The sequence below is a fragment of the Carassius carassius genome, chromosome 9 (assembly GCF_963082965.1).
Source record: "Carassius carassius chromosome 9, fCarCar2.1, whole genome shotgun sequence".
Classification (NCBI taxonomy): Eukaryota; Metazoa; Chordata; class Actinopteri; order Cypriniformes; family Cyprinidae; genus Carassius; species Carassius carassius.
In genome coordinates, this window is record NC_081763.1 from 17,170,314 (window position 1) to 17,190,562 (window position 20,249).

Genomic DNA, 20,249 nt, shown 5'->3' on the forward strand with positions numbered 1-20,249 from the left:
TAAGCCTTGACAGTTGCACAGAGAAGACCCCATGACATAAAAGTTTGAGGTTTTTGGCTTATGTTTTTTAAGTGTTTATGCTGATTCTGACTGATCTTTTAGCAGACAGTGATGAAAATGTCACATTTTTCTCTTCTGTGGAAAACTATTGATGACTAATATTATACAACACAATCAAATGCTTTCTAAAATGAGAATTTCACTCTACCTGCAATCAACCAGCAGGCTGCCAATGACACCAAATATATATTTTATACATCTATATATGTACTAATACTTCCTGTCACATGACAAGGGGACTTCCTGCCATGTGACATTTTCAGCCCACAACCAAACTACAATGTAAACAAGAGGTTTGTATATGCAGTGAGCATGTCTCCAACACACTCCATCTGAAGAGTCCAGTCCTCAAGAGAGTCTATGTGGGAAATGGATTATGTATCACTCAGGACATAAACAACACTGGTGAGATCAATCCATTGCGTTTGTGTATATGAACCTGGTTAGGGTGGCCATTCGTGCCATTTTCGCAAAACACGTCCTGGCCAGGATTTCTATATTGCCTAAAATATCCACGTTTTGCCTTTGTTTGTGCTGCACAGACCAATGGCTTCTTGTGCTTTTGAATCGCTCTCACATTACTTTGATGTCATACATCGATCAGTCAGCTCAATGCTGCTTTCCAGTCCGACACTAAAATGTACACGTATTTGCATCGCTTTGACCGTTCTCTGTAGATCCCACCTTCTCACACACCACGATTGGTCGATTTACGTACAAAGTCTGCAGGTTATTGGTCAAATGATCATTACCATCATTAAGTATGTAAACAGGAAACCAAAGCCAAAACCTGGATATTTTAGGCAATATAGAAATCCTGGCCAGGATGTGTCCTGGGAAAATGGCACGAATGGCCATTCAAAAGGTTCTTCAAGCGATGCCACAGAAGAACCATTCAGTCAAAGGTTATTTATAGAACCATCTCTTTATTACCTTTTTTATAATCTGAAGAACCTTCTTTCACCACAAAGAACCTTTTGTGTAACAGAAAGGTGTCTTTTGTGAGTCAAAAAGGTTGTCAGTGATCCTCAAATCTGGCTTGCGAGATCCACTTTACTGCAGAGTTTAGCTCTAACCCTAATCAAACACACCTGAGTTTGCTAATCAATGTCTTCAGGATCATTAGAAAATCACAGATAGGTTTGTTTGATTAGGGTTAGAGCTAAACTCTAAAAGAAAGTGGATCTCGTGAGCAAGATTTGAGGATTACTGTTCCATGGCATCTTAAGGCACCATTATTTTTAAGAGTGTATGTGTTATTTGGAAGTTCTTTGAACTACATTTTCTCAGACTCTCTTTCTCAGTCAATTGTGTTATATGGGCTGATCAAACAAGTGAAGAGGAAAACATTCTCTTTGAAATCTGATTATTTCCATGACCACTTTCTTTTTTCTCTCTCTCTCTGTGTTTGTGTGTGTGTAATGTGTGAGGAAAAAGGGAAATTACTAATCACCAAAGACATTTATAACATGAAAGCACATTTGTTTTATGCAATATTATGGATTTATCTTAACACATTTTAAGGCATACTTGTTTCTAAAGGTTTATTCTGAATAAACTTTTATTCTGCATTCAGAGCAAGTCATAAATCCAAATAAGGTTTAATAAATTATCCATACTTAAGCCAAAAGGAATTTCACAATGTGGGCATGAACCCAACAGCCATGTGTAGCTAGAACAATTCAATAGCCACACTGCAGCCTCTATAACACCATAAAAAATAACTGAAAATTACTATTTCTGGCCAAAAGCAATAAGTACTTTCCACACCATATACATTAGAATGTTGCTGTGGGCAGTTTAGACTGTGACCCCATTGACAATCAACTTACTTAGGAGGCATTCAACAGTCATATCTGCTGTAATTGTGTCAGAAATCATCACATAGCCTTAATGCAGGCTGAAAGATCTGATATAATGGAGACGTAAGTTACACTAACAAACAGTAACCTTAAGAGTATTTCTCCTAAAAAAAAATTTTTTTTATCATCTTGACCAATCAATTTAATTTTTGATTTTGGACAACCAGTTATACAAATTAATTATCAGTCCTGGTTTAATTGGAAATCAGCCCATCTTCAATGTTTGCAAGCCAGCAAACCAACTCTGTGATTACAGTAGGGTCGGTTTAACACATATGATGATGTTCTGAAGCATGGCAGAGCACTTGGGGATTTACACTTGTTGACATTTACAAGCCCCATGCTGGATTAATGATGCAGGCACAGAAGCAGCCAGTGCACCTAAGAAATGACCTTTAGCACACTGTGAGAATGGACCCACAAACTCAGCCGTTCAGATACAAAAGATGGTCAGTCTACCTCTGAACTAACACTTGGACAAGCCACTAATGGATCTCATTTTTTATGGCAGAGAGAGTATGGTTAAATTGGCATGGATGGTTGTTTATAGTTGCCCAGGGTTTGATGGATTCTCAGAGAATACCTCTGGGATTTGCTGTTTAGTCATCAACAGGAAAAGAAGTAGTCTTCTCATGCATTCACTTGGGTTGCTAAACAAAACTTCTGAATCTTTAAAGGATTAGTTCACCCAAAAATTAGCCCATACATTACTCGCCCTCAAGTCATCCTAGGTGTATATGACTTTCTTCTTTCAGACGATTCCATTCAGAGTAATATAAAAAATTGTCTTTGATCTTTCAAGCTGTTTCATGCCACTCAGCAGGACACCTAAGTTTGGCTTTGTGCATGCGCCGCTCAGAAGCGACTTATGCTGAAGCTCAGGGGAGAGATCAAAACAAAACAAAGGTCACTAATTAGAAGTACAAAACGAGGATTTGTAAAGAAGCATTCGCAACACCGACCTCATATGTCATCCGCCCGGAGCTGCTTCCATGTACAACAGTGAGTGCAAACTACATTAACGTGATTATTACATTTTGAATATGGTTATTTTTCTTACAAAAATGCATCAATTCACTACAGAAGGACTTTGTTCACCACCTGGAGCTATCTGAGGCCGTCCACACAAACGTGGTTATTTTTAAAACCGCAGCTTTTTCTATGCGGTTTGGCCTGTCATCCACACACAAATGCAGTGCCAGGTCACTGAAACTGAACATTTTTGAAAACACCTGCCAGGTGAAGATTTTCAAAAACTCTGGTTGCAGTGTTATCGTGTAGACCGTGAAACCAGCGTTTTTAGGCTTGTGATGTTGTGATTGTGAGCTGTTATCTACAACTACTGGAAACTTTTTCAGGCTTCTGATTGGCCAACATGGCTTTATGTTTGAGATTATATGGCCACCTGTTGGCTTGGCATGCTCTTGACAGTGCATCATAGGCGTTTGCTTTCTCATGTGGATGTAGATTTTTTTTAAATGGAAAAAGGAAAAACTCTGTTTATAAAATTACCCATGGACATGTGGATATGGCCTGAAATGCTTTTTATTAAAGATAGGCGCTTTTTATTTCACTTATTTTGAACTGATGCACTGCAAAAAAAAAAAAAAAAAAAGCACTGCAAAGACAATTCTTTATATAACTCGACTGGATTCGTCTGAAAGAAGAAAGTCATATACACCTAGGTCAAGTTCGGTCCTAGAGAGCCGCAGTCCTTCAGGGTTCAGCTCCACCACTGAAAAAAACCCCTCACATGCCTTTAGCCTTAGTAATCCTGAAGACATACATCGATGAACTTGTTCAGGTGTGTTCGATTAAGGTTGAAGCTGATCTCTGAAGGACCGTGGCTCTTTATGACCGAACTTGCCAACCCCTGACCTAGGTTGACTAGGGTGAGTCATTTATGGGCTAATTTTCATTTTTGGGTAAACTAACCCTTTTTAATCGACAACAAACCTCCACGCTCAAGCACGCACACACACACAGGCTGACGGGTACCGAATTGATTTATATCACGCCTACCTTCCTTTAGCGTGTGATTGCGGAAGAGCCGTTACCTGGTTACAGGGGAGTGATGGAGCACTGAGTAATGCAATCTTCAGGACTCCACAGATATGAGAGTTTCTCTCGCGCTCACCGAGTCAAAGCCAGCAGCATCTCCGGAGCGCGCGACAAACAGCTCGTCCAGGAAAAGCTGATTAACCTCTTAAGTTACAAATATCACCACGGACAGTCTCCAGTTTGGCATATTCCCAGTTAGCAGAAGCAAGTTGGTCGACAAATATTGGTGTAAGGTAGGAAACTTTGCAAAGCGCAATTTTTGGGGGGCTCTGTCCGCAGCAGATTAGTCTTCGGCCACTGTATAAACAGTTATGGATATTCATTGTGTTTAAACTGTCCGAACAATATCTAATAATAAATAACAGGATAAGATTTATGTAGATAAGTGCTGTTTGTGATGTCAGATTCAAGGCTATTCCGGGCTCATTCGTGACTGCAGTAAACACCACTGCTTCTCATGTAAACGGGTGAACCGCAGGTGCTATTTTCACTTATTACTTCGTGTTATTAGAACGTAGTTGTTACTTGGTAACATCCTAGTAAAGTCTTCATTCTATATTGTAGCAACCGGCTTGTAGACAAAGGTGGTTTCAAAGAGACTATGTAAATATAGCTACTTAATGTTTTTAAATATTCTTACTGGTTTATCATTGGTCCTAAATGGTGTGAACAACATGGTAATTCTCAATCCAGTTTACTTATCCAGACTTACAATTTAGTTGTTAGTAGTGGGTTTAGAAACATGTTTGTAGATTAATTGTACCTTTTCCAAGAATATCATACAAAATAAGGTTTAATAATTTAAAAAAGAGAGACAGAGAGCGAGAGAAACAGCCATGCAATTAAAAAAAATAATAATAATAAGCTGTCATTCAGCTGTAGCTGGTTTATGACCAACATTTGGTCTGTAGTTATGGATAGTTGTATTTGCTATTCAAGTAAAAAGAAATATAAATAATATCATTTAATTTTCTTTCCTCACTCCATGCTGTAGAAAATGAGGTTATAGACTTGCATTGAACTGCAAAACTACTAATAAAGTAACAGAAGCCCTGACTCAAAACCCCCTGTGTGTGAGCAGAGATCTCACGTAGCTCTTGGAGAAAATTGATCTCATGACTATGAGAGCCAGTGCTGTTCAAAGAGAAGAAGCAGCCGGCCAAGAATGCAGGCATACATTGAGCCAAAAGTCCCAGTCTGTTCAACTCTCAAGCAAGATGTGTCAGTTTTGACAGGATACATAGTGTAACTGGAGAACTGGCTCTGCTATTGAGCCATTTGACTACACCTTCAAACCCTTAGCATTGGAAATATTTGTTGCTGTTTAATTTTAATGTGCCGTTTGTATAGTCTTTCTGTGTTAAGTAGTTAATTATGGAGCAAAGTTATGGTTTAGCCTGACTAGCAGGTATCCATAGTCGGTCTTCTACAACGAATTAAACCGAGAGAGACCGACTGAAAAGGAATATAGGGGTAGAGAGAGACCGAATGAGAGTGGAAGGGCAAGATTGATAAATATGTGCCCCCATCCACTGTCTAATTAACAGCTCCTCACTAGTCCTGTTCCATCTTAGCTGACAGTCCTGACAACCTGTCTCTTCAAACCAAACCCAAATGGTCTCCAGATATGCCTCTTCATTCCACAAGTCTGTGGAGCACAATGTTTTGTATTAATGTTTTGTATCATGAGATTTTCACGTTGTATGTTGCATTTGGTCTGATAATGCAATGCAATACACATCACACCTGCTGTGTTTGCAAGACTCTCACAAACATGCCTGGGTGCATCGAGTGTTTTAGTTTATTATGTTTTATTTTTACCCACAGAACATGTCAGCACCCCTGTCAGTAGCCTTTCGACTTTTCTCAGTGAGAGTGTGACTGTGTGAGTAACAGTGGGGCTGCGTTGTCTCATCACATGCCTCTCTCCATCCCAACTGTTCCACCCACATGCAGCACACACTTTACCGTCCATCATATAGGAAGTTAGCACAATAAACACATTTTTCTGTGGTAGAGATTTTTTTTTTTTAAGTTGCTTCCAAAATGTGAAGAGTAGGGCTTTCAATTTAACATGATAGCATTGATGTAGTTTAATCAATTATATTGAAATTATATTTATATATAATTATATTTAAAAGTAATATGTAAGAAAAATATTATATATTATTGTTCAGTAATATAAACTTGATGAATCACACATTTTATGTATGATATATATGATATTTTAATATATGATTCAGTTAAAAAAATGATGATGGGCAACTCCATAGTAAAATAATGCACATTCAGATCAATGCAGTAGTGATGCATAGATCAAATTGCTGCAGCCTCAGTCTCAGTGAGTTAAATGCAGAGCTGCTATTTAAAGACTTGCTTATTCTCAGAGAGGGAGAAATAATGGCAAGGTAATCAGCTCTTGACGTTGAAAGAGCATAACTGTGCCCAGGTGATTGAATGTCTGTCTATGTCTTCAAGGTAAAGCTTGAATGTAGGCTGGAATTGTTTCAGACAGGTCTGAGATATTTGATGTTATCAGGGTAGGAACTAAGTAGATCAGCTTAGGGTGGCAAAGAAAGCAGGTGAGTTTTATCTGGTGATATGGAGGGATTTTTGTTTGAGAAGGTCTCCTGCTGTGTGACTTCTGCGGTCTTTAAGTTTGTGTTTTAAGTCTGCAGCATTTCAGGGGTGATAAGGGTGTTGTTGGTGCTACTAAGCTCTGAGTGAAGATTGCAAATTTTTGAGAGATCAGAAGCCCCTCTGTTTAGAAACTGTCTGGCAGGCATAAACGGCAAATGTGTGGCCCATAAGACCTAACTCGTTTCACAATAGCTGATTCTGAACCAGCTTGCGGAGAGTGACATAATCTCTCTCAGGACTGGTAAAAATCGGTAACCACAGCTTTGGGTTAGTAATTAAAAAAATAATAATTATAACAGTGCTTCTCAAAAAACCATTTTAAACAAGGTTCTCTGAGCACTAACAAGAATTGTGGGCAACATACACCATACATTATATATATATATATATATATATATATATATATATATATATATATATATATATATATCAGTGAATAACAGCCTAAAGTTTGAACTGTTTGGTCACACAAGCTTTTTCAACAGTCCCAGAAAGAAATTAAGGCTTGGAATTACATGAAGGTGAGTAAATAATGACAGAATTTTTATCTTTGAGTAAACTATTCCTTTAAGGAATCATGGATTTGAGCAATTCAGGGCCATCTGTTTGGTTAGAGTTGCAAAGGATGATGGGATAGTTCCCAGATGGAATGTCCTTGCTGCTCATCAGCACAAACATAGATTTTAGCTGTAAATGCGCAAACCTTTAACACGTGTTATGTGATCTACTTTAATATGAATGTATTCATGCCTGTGGCAGTGACACAGATTGTAGATTTACTTGCATCTGTGCAATAACAATGCCAGTACCCAGTAACACTGATTATTTTAACAGATCATGAATAAAGAAGCAGAATAAGACAAATACGAAAGATATACAAATTAAACTAATTTTTCATATACAATAGGTTTACTTAAAATATTTAACATCTTTTGTTGATTTACATTAATGGTTTACGTTAAATAATTAATTTGATGTTTATCTGCTTACCCCCAGACCATCCAAGATGTAGGTGACTTTGTTTCTTCAGTAGAACACAAATTATGATTTTTAGCTTCAGTCATTGCAGTCTCTCAATCGTACAATTCATGGCAAATGGTAAGAGAATCTATGAGAGTTAAAAAAAAAACATGCACAGACAAATCCAAATTAAACCCTGCGGCTCGTGACAATACACTGCTATGTAAAGACACAAAATGATTAGTCTGTGGTAGAAACTGAATAGTATTTATATAGGTTTTTTTTTTTTTTTTACCTCTGATTCACACAATGTCTGAACTGTTAAAACTTCTTCTTGCATTATGGTGGATTGCAGACTTATAAGTGCATTACTGCCACCTATCTCCATTGGACCATTGACACTCTATCTACAATCGCAGTTAGGAGTGTCAATGGAACCTGACACATGTTCAGTTTTCACCCACCTGTTCACGTTCCTTTAATCCATAACTGTATTTAAGTGAGATATTCGATAGACATTTGGACTGCTGTGTGTGTATTTGAGCGCTGAGAACTGATTGCACACTGTACAGTCGTGGCCAAAAGTTTTGAGAATTACATAAATATTAGTTTTCAAAAAGTTTGCTGCTAAACTGCTTTTAGATCTTTGTTTCAGTTGTTTCTGTGATGTACTGAAATATAATTACAAGCACTTCATACGTTTCAAAGGCTTTTATCAACAATAACATGACATTTATGCAAGAGTCAGTATTTGCAGTGTTGGCCCTTCTTTTTCAGGACCTCTGCAATTCGACTGGGCATGCTCTCAATCAACTTCTGGGCCAAATCCTGACTGATAGCAACCCATTCTTTCATAATCACTTCTTGGAGTTTGTCAGAATTAGTGGGGTTTTGTTTGTCCACCCGCCTCTTGAGGATTGACCACAAGTTCTCATTGGGATTAAGATCTGGGGAGTTTCCAGGCCATGGACCCAAAATTTCAACATTCTGGTCCCCGAGCCACGTAGTTATCACTTTTGCCTTATGGCACGGTGCTCCATCCTGCTGGAAAATGCATTGTTCTTCACCAAACTGTTGTTGGATTGTTGGAAGAAGTTGCTGTTGGAGGGTGTTTTGGTACCATTCTTTATTCATGGCTGTGTTTTTGGGCAGAATTGTGAGTGAGCCCACTCCCTTGGATGAGAAGCAACCCCACACATGAATGGTGTCAGGATGCTTTACTGTTGGCATGACACAGGACTGATGGTAGCGCTCACCTTTCTTCTCCGGACAAGCCTTTTTCCATATGCCCCAAAGTACTTGATGATACTATAAATTGTTGATTTAGGTGCAATCTTAGTAGCCACAATATCCTTGCCTGTGAAGCCATTTTTATGCAACGCAATGATGGCTGCACGCGTTTCTTTGCAGGTCACCATGGTTAACAATGGAAGAACAATGATTTCAAGCATCACCCTCCTTTTAACATGTCAAGTCTGCCATTCTAACCCAATCAGCCTGACATAATGATCTCCAGCCTTGTGCTCATCAGCATTCTCACCTGAGTTAACAAGACGATTACTGAAATGATCTCAGCAGGTCCTTTAATGACAGCAATGAAATGCAGTGGAAAGGTTTGGAAAGGGAAAAAAAGGCAAAGAAGGACTATGCAATTCATCTGATCACTCTTCATAACATTCTGGAGTATATGCAAATTGCTATTATAAAAACTTAAGCAGCAACTTTCCCAATTTCCAATATTTATGTAATTCTCAAAACTTTTGGCCACGACTGTACATGAGAACTGAAGAAGTAGAGCGTGTGCGAGAGAGAGCACTTCTATCAGCAGGATTCTGCCTATCCCACCTTCACTAACTTTAAGTTAATCGACAATGAATTGTGACACCTTGGAAAAACAGTACGTCTGGTCACCTCATCCCTTCCCCTTCGGGTGCTTAAGGCCATGGTTTCAGATCGCTAGTTCGCATTTTGGTAGTCTATCCATCCACTTTGGCTGCCATACTGAGACTAGATCACAATCTATGAACTAGATATGCGAAAGCCCCTTATCTGATTGCAAATCCAATGACAGGGACACACATTTTGAAGGACAAGACAGTAGCCTATAGGATGTATTTAGAATTTCCGGTAGTCCTCAAATAACATTATAGTCCCATCTATTCTTGTCAACGAAGACACTGCATAGATTAACACTCTCTCAAATCAAGCTGATCTCAGATGCCCGTCTTTGTGTCGTCACACAGACAGGCCCCTCCCATGATTATTTGATTGACCGTAGCGTTTCAGCACAAACTGGACTGGTGTCTTACCTTAGACCCGCCCTGAGTGAGCTGAAGTAGACAAGAATGACTCCTAAGCGATTGAGTTGTTTTGGTGTTGGATTTAATATTGAACACAGCAGTCGTCATTTACTCCTGACATCTGAGCCACTGAAGACTTTTGTTTCTGAAGGGATTGCACCCCCGATCTACTTAAATGTGTCTATGTGTGCCAAATCATTCTTGATCCACCTTCACCTCCAGAAGAAGTCTTCGTAAATCACCTTCCCTAATGTGCTAATTTGAGAGTTTTACGATGAATGTGGCTAAAGTTTACCGTCTCTCAGAGAGTGGCTCAAAGAGAGGGGTGGGGCAAACAGAGCTCATTAACATAAAAAAACACCACAATCAAAAAAAGGGGCACTTCGGAGCATAAGGACAAAAAGGGCATGTGCTCCACACAGGTTGAGCCCTACCTGTGCATGTGCCTGAATATGACTGAATCTGGCAAAACTCACCAGAGAGCAGATTTACTGCTAATATGAGCAGCAAGGGCCAATGATCTGATTAGCTGATTTGGACATGGAGAAGAATATTTAAAACAGAATGCAAAGGTGACACCACATAGCAGGTGTTTATAAAACATTCATAGGCGAGCTTGAGTAATATTCATCTGATGTTTCTGAGCAGTTTTGTTTTTGCAGAGTAGAGAAATTGCCTGTCTGTAACTGTGTCCGTTTCCCATTACCATTCTTTTCATGTAATTATTTTTTGTTGCTGTTGTTGCCATCAAATTAATTTTAATCTCTAGAAGTCAGATCTCATTCATCTAACTGAAGTCATGGGTATTTTAAATGAACCATTTTAAATTAAATTAATTATTACATTAACATTTTAGTCATTATTTCTTTCTTCAGTTGGTGTTGCATAACACATAGGCTCCAACCATATTTAAATAAAATGGCAACTATAAAAAAACCCCTGTGTGCTATAATTTGGCTCATTTAAATGTTGATTAGTGCAATTTTATAATATTTATGAATAATGACACCAAGTGATAAGTGATGAACACTTATCAAAGTGATAATCAAGTGACAAATAAGTGATTTTCAAAAACTAATCACAAGATGTGTTGGTCTGTCATTGTCTGTATAATGCTTGTGTATCTGTTCGGGAACTGAAATGTTCTTTATTAATGAGGCAATATCAAGCAGGGCTTTTGCTTCTAGGAAAACATGCAAACAGAATTTTTTGTAAATATTGTAATGATGTCACGTTGTGCATACATGCGCAATTAGGAAATACGTCAGTGTGAACTAATCATTTTTACACTGATGCAGCATGTTTCCATGTCAAAGTTTCCATTCTCAGATCAGTAGTATGTTCTGCTATTTGACAGTGTCACTTCTTTACAAGAAGAAAAACATATTGGCTCCATCCCAAAAGCATCCCTTGCAGTCCTTTTCTGACCGACATTTTGGTGACCTTTTGCTTTCACCTAGATACACACAGCATCTCCCTGACATGGCTGCTTCAACACTAACTGCGGTTACTGAAACCACGCCTTCTGTCTTTTGCTTGAACATTTGGGCGGCATTATTCAAATATTTCCACATAGTGATGTAGATATTTGGGGGCGTGTTTGAAAAAGCTGGTTTAGGAGGGTGTGGCAAAGTCTTTACTTTGATAAAGAATATCTCTTTGGATTTGAGACTTTAGTCTTTTCAACTTTACAGATCTTCTTTATACACCAAGAGCTTGTAACACTCCAGAGAGAAAGGAAAAATTTTAATCGTATCATTTGACCCCTTTAATGCTGAAGAAGTGAGTCTAGTTAAAGTATTACTAGACAGTAATGATTGTCATAAACTAACATCAACTAAATTTCATATTCAGTATTTTAACAGACAGTTATAATCACTGCAGATGTGCAAATGTATGTACTTAACAAAATGAAACTTAATGTCCAAGTAGTTATTTTGTTTTTGTTCTGCTTTTCAACTGATAAATACCTGCTTATTCATCTGTGATAAATTCAGACCCACATAAATGAGTCACACTGTATCTGTTGTTCTAGGTCTATAGGTGAATTAATCTCCATTTATTCGGGTAAAGCAATCAAATCCTCACAAATGGAGTGCAATGAACTATAAAAATGATCATTTGTAATACAGAGGTTAGGTAATTCAACAGCATTCTTTTTTATACTAAGTTACGTTGACTGTAATTGTGTGTCTTGCATATTTGCGTTAAGTTGCTTAGAGCATATTTAATCATAGAAGTGATTATGTCTGACCTGAAAATGGCAACAGAAAAGTTCACAACAGAAGTTATTGCTTTCACCTTCATTCACACTGTAATAAATGTGATTTAATGTTTCTCTTTTGCACTTCTATTCTATTCTTCTATTCTAGATATTTAGTCATCTATCCAAGATGAGTCTGAATTAATGATTGATGCAAAATACAAAGTCATACTGTGCATGGTGACTTTATTTAGCAAAAAAAGGACCACAGCATAACTTAGATGATTAATCTTTCAGAGCAAATACAGGAAAAACTCTGACATATCAAAGAGGCTAAGAGCAACTCATGCTAGCCCTCACAGAATCTGGTGGCAAAAAAGTGGTGATTGGATTTCTATCCTGATGAGGAGCATGCTGTTATCAAATACAATTAGAGCATATAGAGAGTGTCCATTTGAAGTCCGTCAGGCTAATGAAGATCATAAATCATTAAGAACATGGAAGCTGCATGATTACATAAATATTATCCCTTTAAAATATGCACTTTTGTACCTTATTTACTACTAAAGCGGGCATATTGGTCCTCTAAAGGTATTACATAAATGTTACATATACAGGTCCTTCTCAAAAAATTAGCATATTGTGATAAAAAGTTCATTGCACACCAACTGAAATATTTCAGGTCTTTTATTGTTTTAATACTGATGATTTTGGCATACAGCTCATGAAAACCCAAAATTCCTATCTCAAAAAATTAGCATATTTCATCCGACCAATAAAAGAAAAGTGTTTTTAATACAAAAAAAGTCAACCTTCAAATAATTATATTCAGTTATGCACTCAATACTTGGTCGGGAATCCTTTTGCAGAAGTGACTGCTTCAATGCGGCGTGGCATGGAGGCAATCAGCCTGTGGCACTGCTGAGGTGTTATGGAGGCCCAGGATGCTTCGATAGCAGCCTTAAGCTCATCCAGAGTGTTGGGTCTTGCGTCTCTCAACTTTCTCTTCACAATATCCCACAGATTCTCTATGGGGTTCAGGTCAGGAGAGTTGGCAGGCCAATTGAGCACAGTAATACCATGGTCAGTAAACCATTTACCAGTGGTTTTGGCACTGTGAGCAGGTGCCAGGTCGTGCTGAAGTGCTCCCAAATCTCCTGATAGCTAACTGCATTGACCCTGCCCTTGATAAAACACAGTGGACCAACACCAGCAGCTGACATGGCACCCCAGACCATCACTGACTGTGGGTACTTGACACTGGACTTCAGGCAATTTGGCATTTCCTTCTCCCCAGTCTTCCTCCAGACTCTGGCACCTTGATTTCTGAATGACATGCAAAATTTGCTTTCATCCGAAAAAAGTACTTTGGGCCACTGAGCAACAGTCCAGTGCTGCTTCTCTGTAGCCCATTTCCTGCACACGCCTGTGCAGGGTGGCTCTGGATGTTTCTACTCCAGACTCAGTCCACTGCTTCCGCAGTTCCCTAAGGTCTGGAATCGGTCCTTCTCCACAATTTTCCTCAGGGTCCGGTCACCTCTTCTCGTTGTGCAGCGTTTTTTGCCATACTTTTTCCTTCCCACAGACTTCCCACTGAGGTGCCTTGATACAGCACTCTGGGAACAGCCTATTCGTTCAGAAATTTCTTTGTGTCTTACCCTCTCGCTTGAGGGTGTCAATGATGGCCTTCTGGACAGCAGTCAGGTCGGCAGTCTTACCCATGATTGCGGTTTTGAGTAATGAACCAGGCTGGGAGTTTTTAAAAGCCTCAGGAATCTTTTGCAGGTGTTTAAAGTTAATTAGTTGAGTCAGATGATTAGGTTAATAGCTCGTTTAGAGAACCTTTTCATGATATGCTAATTTTTTGAGATAGGAATTTTGGGTTTTCATGAGCTGTATGCCAAAATCATCAGTATTAAAACAATAAAAGACCTGAAATATTTCAGTTGGTGTGCAATGAATCTAAAATATATGAAAGTTAAATTTTTATCATTACATTATGGAAAATAATGAACTTTATCACAATATGCAAATTTTTTGAGAAAGACCTGTAAGTGCCTTTTAAGGGTACCACCCCAGTGAGAGCTTTTGTTTTTAAGAGTTACACTCTCTTAAAAACAAAAGCTCTCACTGGGGTGGAACCCTTAAGAGGCACTTATATGTAACATTTAGGTACTACCTTTAGAGGACCAATATGCCCGCTTTGATTAAATCAGTAAAGCTGCATGTGACCATTTGAGATGACAGTACATGTACCACATTCTGCAGTCTCAGGAACACTTGTAGTTTGAATGGTGTTACGTCATCTACTTTAAAAGCGAGCGGTACAACATGTATCAAATCAGATTACTGCCAATGCTTTTCACTTTGGTCCAAAAGTGTCAGGCAATGGCATTGCTGGACCCCTTGTCTTTCATCTCAGCCCCTATAAAAATTTGCAATTAACTTCAGTACCCTTGAAATTTGCTATTAGATAATCTCTCTTCACCTTTGCTAAAAACAGCAGATGCAGCAAACTGTCTGAGGTCATTTCTGTCACGGATCATGAATGCACTGTTTCCTGCTCGTCTCTTGTTACGTCATGTTGATTGTTTCATGTGCAGCTGCAGCTCATTCCACCAGCCTACTTAATGCCCTGACTTCGTCTCTTGTTTGTCAGATCGTTGTTTGAGGTCCTCCGTGATTCTTGTTTGTGTCCCATCTGCTCAGCTACTCCTTGTGTCTTGTTCCTGTTCGGTCGTTGTTGGATTACCAGTCATCTCACGGATCCCTCATCATCACCCACCTGCGCACTCAATCACCTTCTCACCAGTCTGTGCTGCCATCGAGGTCCCTGCGTCACCCACCATCAACCCAGCCTGGCCATACTTCTCTAATAAAGGATCATTTACTTGCAACTTGCTTCCTGTCCTTTATGTGATCATGACAATTTCACTCCAAATCAATGCTTTAACAGTCATTAAAGTTATTTTTAAGTTTGTTATATGACGTATTCTCCTACTCTAATCAGTGAAGGAACTAGAATATTTTTGGGGCTTCTCTGATAATGTTCATCTCTAAATTTATAAAAAGGAAATATCTTAAAACATTAAACATGCTTCTATGGATCAGACTGCTTAAGACACATTCATTAGGACCGGTTGTCATTATTGACAGGCTTAAAGACTCATTTAAAAGCCTTTTGATGGGCCATCGCATTCATCCTTATACAACAAAGATGTCTGTGATTGGTTAGCACTGTATATAAACATGCTGTTAACATTTTGGAATGATGAGAATAGATATAAATGGAATGCTGTAATTGACATTTTTAGCAATTAGCTAATTGTGAAAATTATATTAATTGTCCAGCCCTAGTGCATTGAGTCAAGCATCTCTCAAAACCGATATATTAAATCAAATTGTGTCTTTCATTAATTGATGGTTTTGTTGGCTGTAGTATACAGACATCATTGTTCTTATCTAGCACTGATTCCCAGGAACAATACCATATAATCAGATGAACCACTCAATGCATGAATGGCTCCCATAGGTCGGTGGGTGAGAGAAGACAGATTAAAGTGAGCATCCGCTCAAACAATACTGACCTCCACCAGCCTCTGTCTACAAAGTAATTAGTTGGAAGGAGAGAAGAAAAGTACAGGGAGATGGGTCCAGTGTAGAATGATGAATTATCCATTGCTCTCACCATTGTCCAAATATATATTTTTTTAAAGTATCTTTCTCAGTTTTGAAAAAAATATCTATTTATATATTAAGCTCATGTTAAGTGATTTTAAAATGACTTCTGAGTCTAAAGCCAGGCGTACACTGTTCGAGTTCAGATTATCGGGAGGTTGTGAGCCCTTGCACACATTAACCTGATAATTGTGTCAAAGCAATTTGTACTGCAAGGTGGCAATTGTGTGAGATTTTGCACTAAAGGTCAGAGTTTTCAATGATGCTCCTATTACTTTAGATGGAAAAAGAAAAGAAAAACTCAACTGTGGAAATGATTTGGTGAAGACCGGAGAACAAAATTTGTCTATTTGATTTTGTGTGTGTACCTAGTATTCCCTACATTATTGGGACCAAATGTCCCCACAAGGATTTAAGGTTTAGTAAGGGTAAGGGTAAGGGAATAGAAAATACAGTTTGTACAAAGTTAATCATTACGTCCCCATAAAACATGGAAACCAGTGTGTACTTGGTTTGGCTTGTAATTCCCCTCATGTTGTGAGCCGCGATCATACAAGCATCAATGCTTGACATGAGATTTCTCGTAACGGAGAAAAAAATCTGCTTGTGTGTGCATAGAACAGCAAAAATCACACCATGTATGGCATAATGGGCTGTCAAACTCATAATACAGAGATCATGTAAATGGTGGGCATTAAAGCTTCAAAATATACTGTTAGCACTATCTACTAGTAATAGTGTCTGTATTATACTACAAAATCAGCATGTAGTGAAATTTAAGCTTAAAAAGACAGAGGTTTTCTCCTCTGATTTATGTTCCTTTAAAAGAACCAATTAACTTTAAAATACTGCAAAAAGCATTGGTTGCACACTTAGTCATAGCGAATTCAATCATTTGATCATCTGATAATTTTTTTGAGGCAAAACTGGAGCCAGAAAAATGTTTTTGATGGTTTGGATGGCTATTTAATCATGAAGGTTACGAGTGTGGAGTGTGGGGCCATATGAATGTCATAGATTTAAAAGATCACAGCCTTTCTTCTCTTGCTTTTATCTCTTTTCACTTATTGTTCTCTTTGTTCGACTTAAACTTTTATTCTATTCTGCATAAATTTTTCCCCCATTTCAACATTGCACTGACAATGAATACTACTTTCATCTGTTTTTAGGGGACAAATCATTGTAACTCTCTCTCTCTCTCTCTCTCTATATATATATATATATATATATATATATATTTAATGAATTGGCTTTCCTTCATGTAACCTCATTAGCTGCCTCCATTCTTAAATGTTTCCAAACATTGTCTTCTCTGTTCAACAGCAGCGAGCTTTAAATAATGAATTAGAGTAAAAGTCAATGACATTTTTTAATTAAAAAAATTGCTGGTGTGCAATGTCTTCCATTTTATCCACAACTTTAATTAAACTTAATTCATTTATGGTCATATCTGAGCCTAGATTTCATTAAACCTAAATAGAACATGATGATGGCAGTTCCTCTCCGCATGTTTTCACCTGCCTCTTGGTTTGACTTCCACAGTGCTCTAGAGTTATTTTATTTTCCATATTCTCTGCGTCTGGATGTAATTGGGAAGGAGACAGAAAGATTGAGAAAGAGAAATAGAGAGAGGCAGGTGTGAATATCTTACATACAAATCTTTTCCATTTCAACAAAGACATATGGACCATTAATTATGTTAGTATGTATTTTATATTGCTATTCCCAGTATAGCAAGCCTCTCTTCTGTTCTATTATGATTTTAATTGGCATATTTCAAATATATGCAGTGCTAATGTTTTGAAACGCTGCCATTCTAATAGTTTAGCAAAGTACTGCTGATGCAGAGTTTTCTTTAGTGAGCATCTCAAATATGCAGGATAATTTGCATGCCTGATTGTCTAAGGAACAAAAATAACACCATCCAAAACTCTGTGAGCCATGTGAGTGTTTTTACGTTGAACTGCTCTCTGCTATCTCATTTTATGTCATTTTATAAGTGGTTCCCAACCAGGGTACCTCTGGAAAATAAATTTCAAAGGTGGCAAATAGAAAAATGAAAATAAAAAAATATATATATTTAAAAAAATATATATATATATTATTTTGTAATTAAAATGTCTGCTTTAATTTAATGTAAAAAAACAAGATCTGAACATATTTCTCTTTCTGATGAAAATGCACCATGCACTGAGCTCTCAATCATTTTCCACTGCAGCACAGAGGTCTTTGGGGACCAATTTTTCCACTACTCCAAGTTTCATTCAACACCTGCCCCGTCCTGCGGCGCAGTACACAGGCTCCCTGCTCACAGTGAATTCTATTTTTTTAGGTATTGTTTCAGCAATACTGTGTGTACTTGTATGTACTTTATTGTTTTTAATTTTACTTTAATTAATGTTTTTATTGTCTTGTCTGTTGGAGTCAGAAAGGTAGACCACTGGTCTAGTCTATTGTATGTTTTCACTTGGTAAGCTAGATTCAGATTTGCAAAAACATTGTAAAACAAACTTCCTAACAATGGTGCTTTTGTCTGTAGATTATGTGTTTATTGAATGTGAGAGTGCATTGAGAGAGCAATGATAGTTTGTTGTTGTTTTCTGTGCAGGACAATGGTCCCCAGCTGAAGGCAGTGACGGAAAGAGACTGAGATGGAGCTGACCTCAGTAGACGCCTCTGCTGTGCTGGGCATATGGGGCAGTGGCTCCATACCTGGTTTCCTCCTTAATGAGAGCATTCTCAATGACACTTGCTTCCTCAATACTTCAAACTGCACTAATGGGAGAGATGCAGCGAACCGAGCAGGAACAAGCATGGCAGGAATCCTCATTCCTCTTATTTACATCATTGTCTGCATCGTTGGCCTGGGAGGAAACTCACTGGTCATTCACATAGTCCTGCACTACTCCAAGACAGAGTCAGTGACCAACATCTACATCCTGAATCTGGCTATAGCTGATGAACTTTTCATGCTGGGCCTGCCGTTCCTCGCTGTGCAGAACGCCATGCACTCCTGGCCCTTCGGCTCATTCACGTGCAGATTAGTCATGACCGTTGACGGCATTAACCAGTTCACCAGCATTTTCTGCCTCACTGTGATGAGCATTGATCGCTACCTGGCCGTGGTTCATCCTATTCGGTCCTCTAAATGGAGGCGGCCACAGGTGGCCAAGGCAGTGAATGGAACAATCTGGGCGGTCTCCTTTTTGGTAGTCTTGCCTGTGGTGATTTTTGCAAATGTGCAAAGGGAAGGAGGCATCTGCAACATCATATGGCCAGAGCCAGCCAACATCTGGGGAGCAGCATTTATAATCTACACCTCCACAGTTGGCTTTTTCTTTCCCTTGCTAGTCATCTGCATGTGCTATCTCCTTATTGTGATCAAAATTCGCAGCTCAGGAAAAAAGGTTCATGCCACTTCAACCAAACGGCGCAAATCGGAGCGCAAAGTCACGCGAATGGTGGTGATAGTAGTGGCTGTGTTTGTTTTCTGCTGGATGCCGTTTTACGCCCTCAACATCATAAACCTGGTGGAATCGCTGCGTGATGAGCCCCAAGGTCTGCATCTTTTTGTGGTGGTATTGTCTTACGCTAACAGCTGCGCTAACCCTATTGTGTATGGCTTCCTTTCGGACAACTTCAAACGGGGATTTCGAAAGGCTCTGTGCCGTTCAACGCGAAGGGTCGAGAACCACGAACCCACCGAGCAGCAGAATCAAGAGGAAGGAAGAAGAGTGCTGATGCCCAGGGAAAGCCTTAGAAGAACAGTGAGAGATGAGGAGGATGAGGAAGAGGAAGAGTGCAGGGAGGAAGTGACGGAGATGACAGAAATCTGCAGGATTACTCAGAATGCAAATGGAAACGGCCAACCTGAAAGTACACGAGCGCTTTTCTTAGAGAGACCCTCTTGTACAGGGGTTTCTGAGACATGTTCCCCAGACAGGAGAGGCATGGAGGTGGATGTTCTTGGTAAAGGACCAAGCTTTGGACCTGCTGCAACCCTGCTGAATGGGGCTAAAAATGGGAATGTGAAAACTCTGCCAGAGGAACCGGTGGAAAAGAACGCCTCACTGGAGATCAGCTACTTGTAAACTTGTGATTTGTGTCAGCTGGAAAATCTGTATTATTGTACATGCCTCCTTGAACTCTATGCGTTTTGTAGTTACTGCCTCTCCTGAAATTTATAAACTCGTCCTCATGTCTGAATTTACTATGAAATTTAGGGGTGCACGGTAAATATAGCTTATAATGAACGTGGATTTGCGCAGCTTGTCAGTTAATAACAGCTCTGTGTAGTAACAGCTGCTCTATGTGAAATCACGCACCTGATGGAATTTACCACTGATGAGAGAACCGGCTTTACTGACGAGATGCACATTAATTATCGGCCGATATTTATCGTGCACCCCTAATGAAATTTCCTCCTAGTGATTCGATTTGTTTAGTATGGTAGTATACACTCTGGAAACAGTTTGAAAAGTCACA

At 38.8% G+C, this 20,249-nt stretch overlaps 1 protein-coding gene across 2 annotated transcripts; it reads left to right on the top strand.

Annotated features, from left to right (window-relative positions):
• Positions 1-3,773: 3,773 nt before the first annotated feature.
• On the top strand, positions 3,774-20,018 carry LOC132148586 (somatostatin receptor type 5-like). 2 transcript variants are annotated; one of them, XM_059557285.1, is made up of 3 exons: positions 3,774-4,216; positions 17,983-18,096; positions 18,373-20,018. In XM_059557285.1, exon 3 carries the CDS (start codon positions 18,416-18,418, stop codon positions 19,853-19,855), a length of 1,440 nt encoding a protein of 479 aa, XP_059413268.1. In that variant the 5' UTR covers positions 3,774-4,216; positions 17,983-18,096; positions 18,373-18,415; the 3' UTR covers positions 19,856-20,018. The 2 variants fall into 2 exon arrangements, with proteins under 2 accessions (XP_059413268.1, XP_059413269.1); XM_059557286.1 differs by lacking the exon at positions 17,983-18,096.
• Positions 20,019-20,249: the final 231 nt, after the last annotated feature.

Excerpts from the sequence above, each read along its gene's own strand:
- LOC132148586 (XM_059557285.1), top strand. The coding sequence starts at position 18,416 with ATGGAGCTGACCTCAGTAGACGCCTCTGCTGTGCTGGGCATATGGGGC.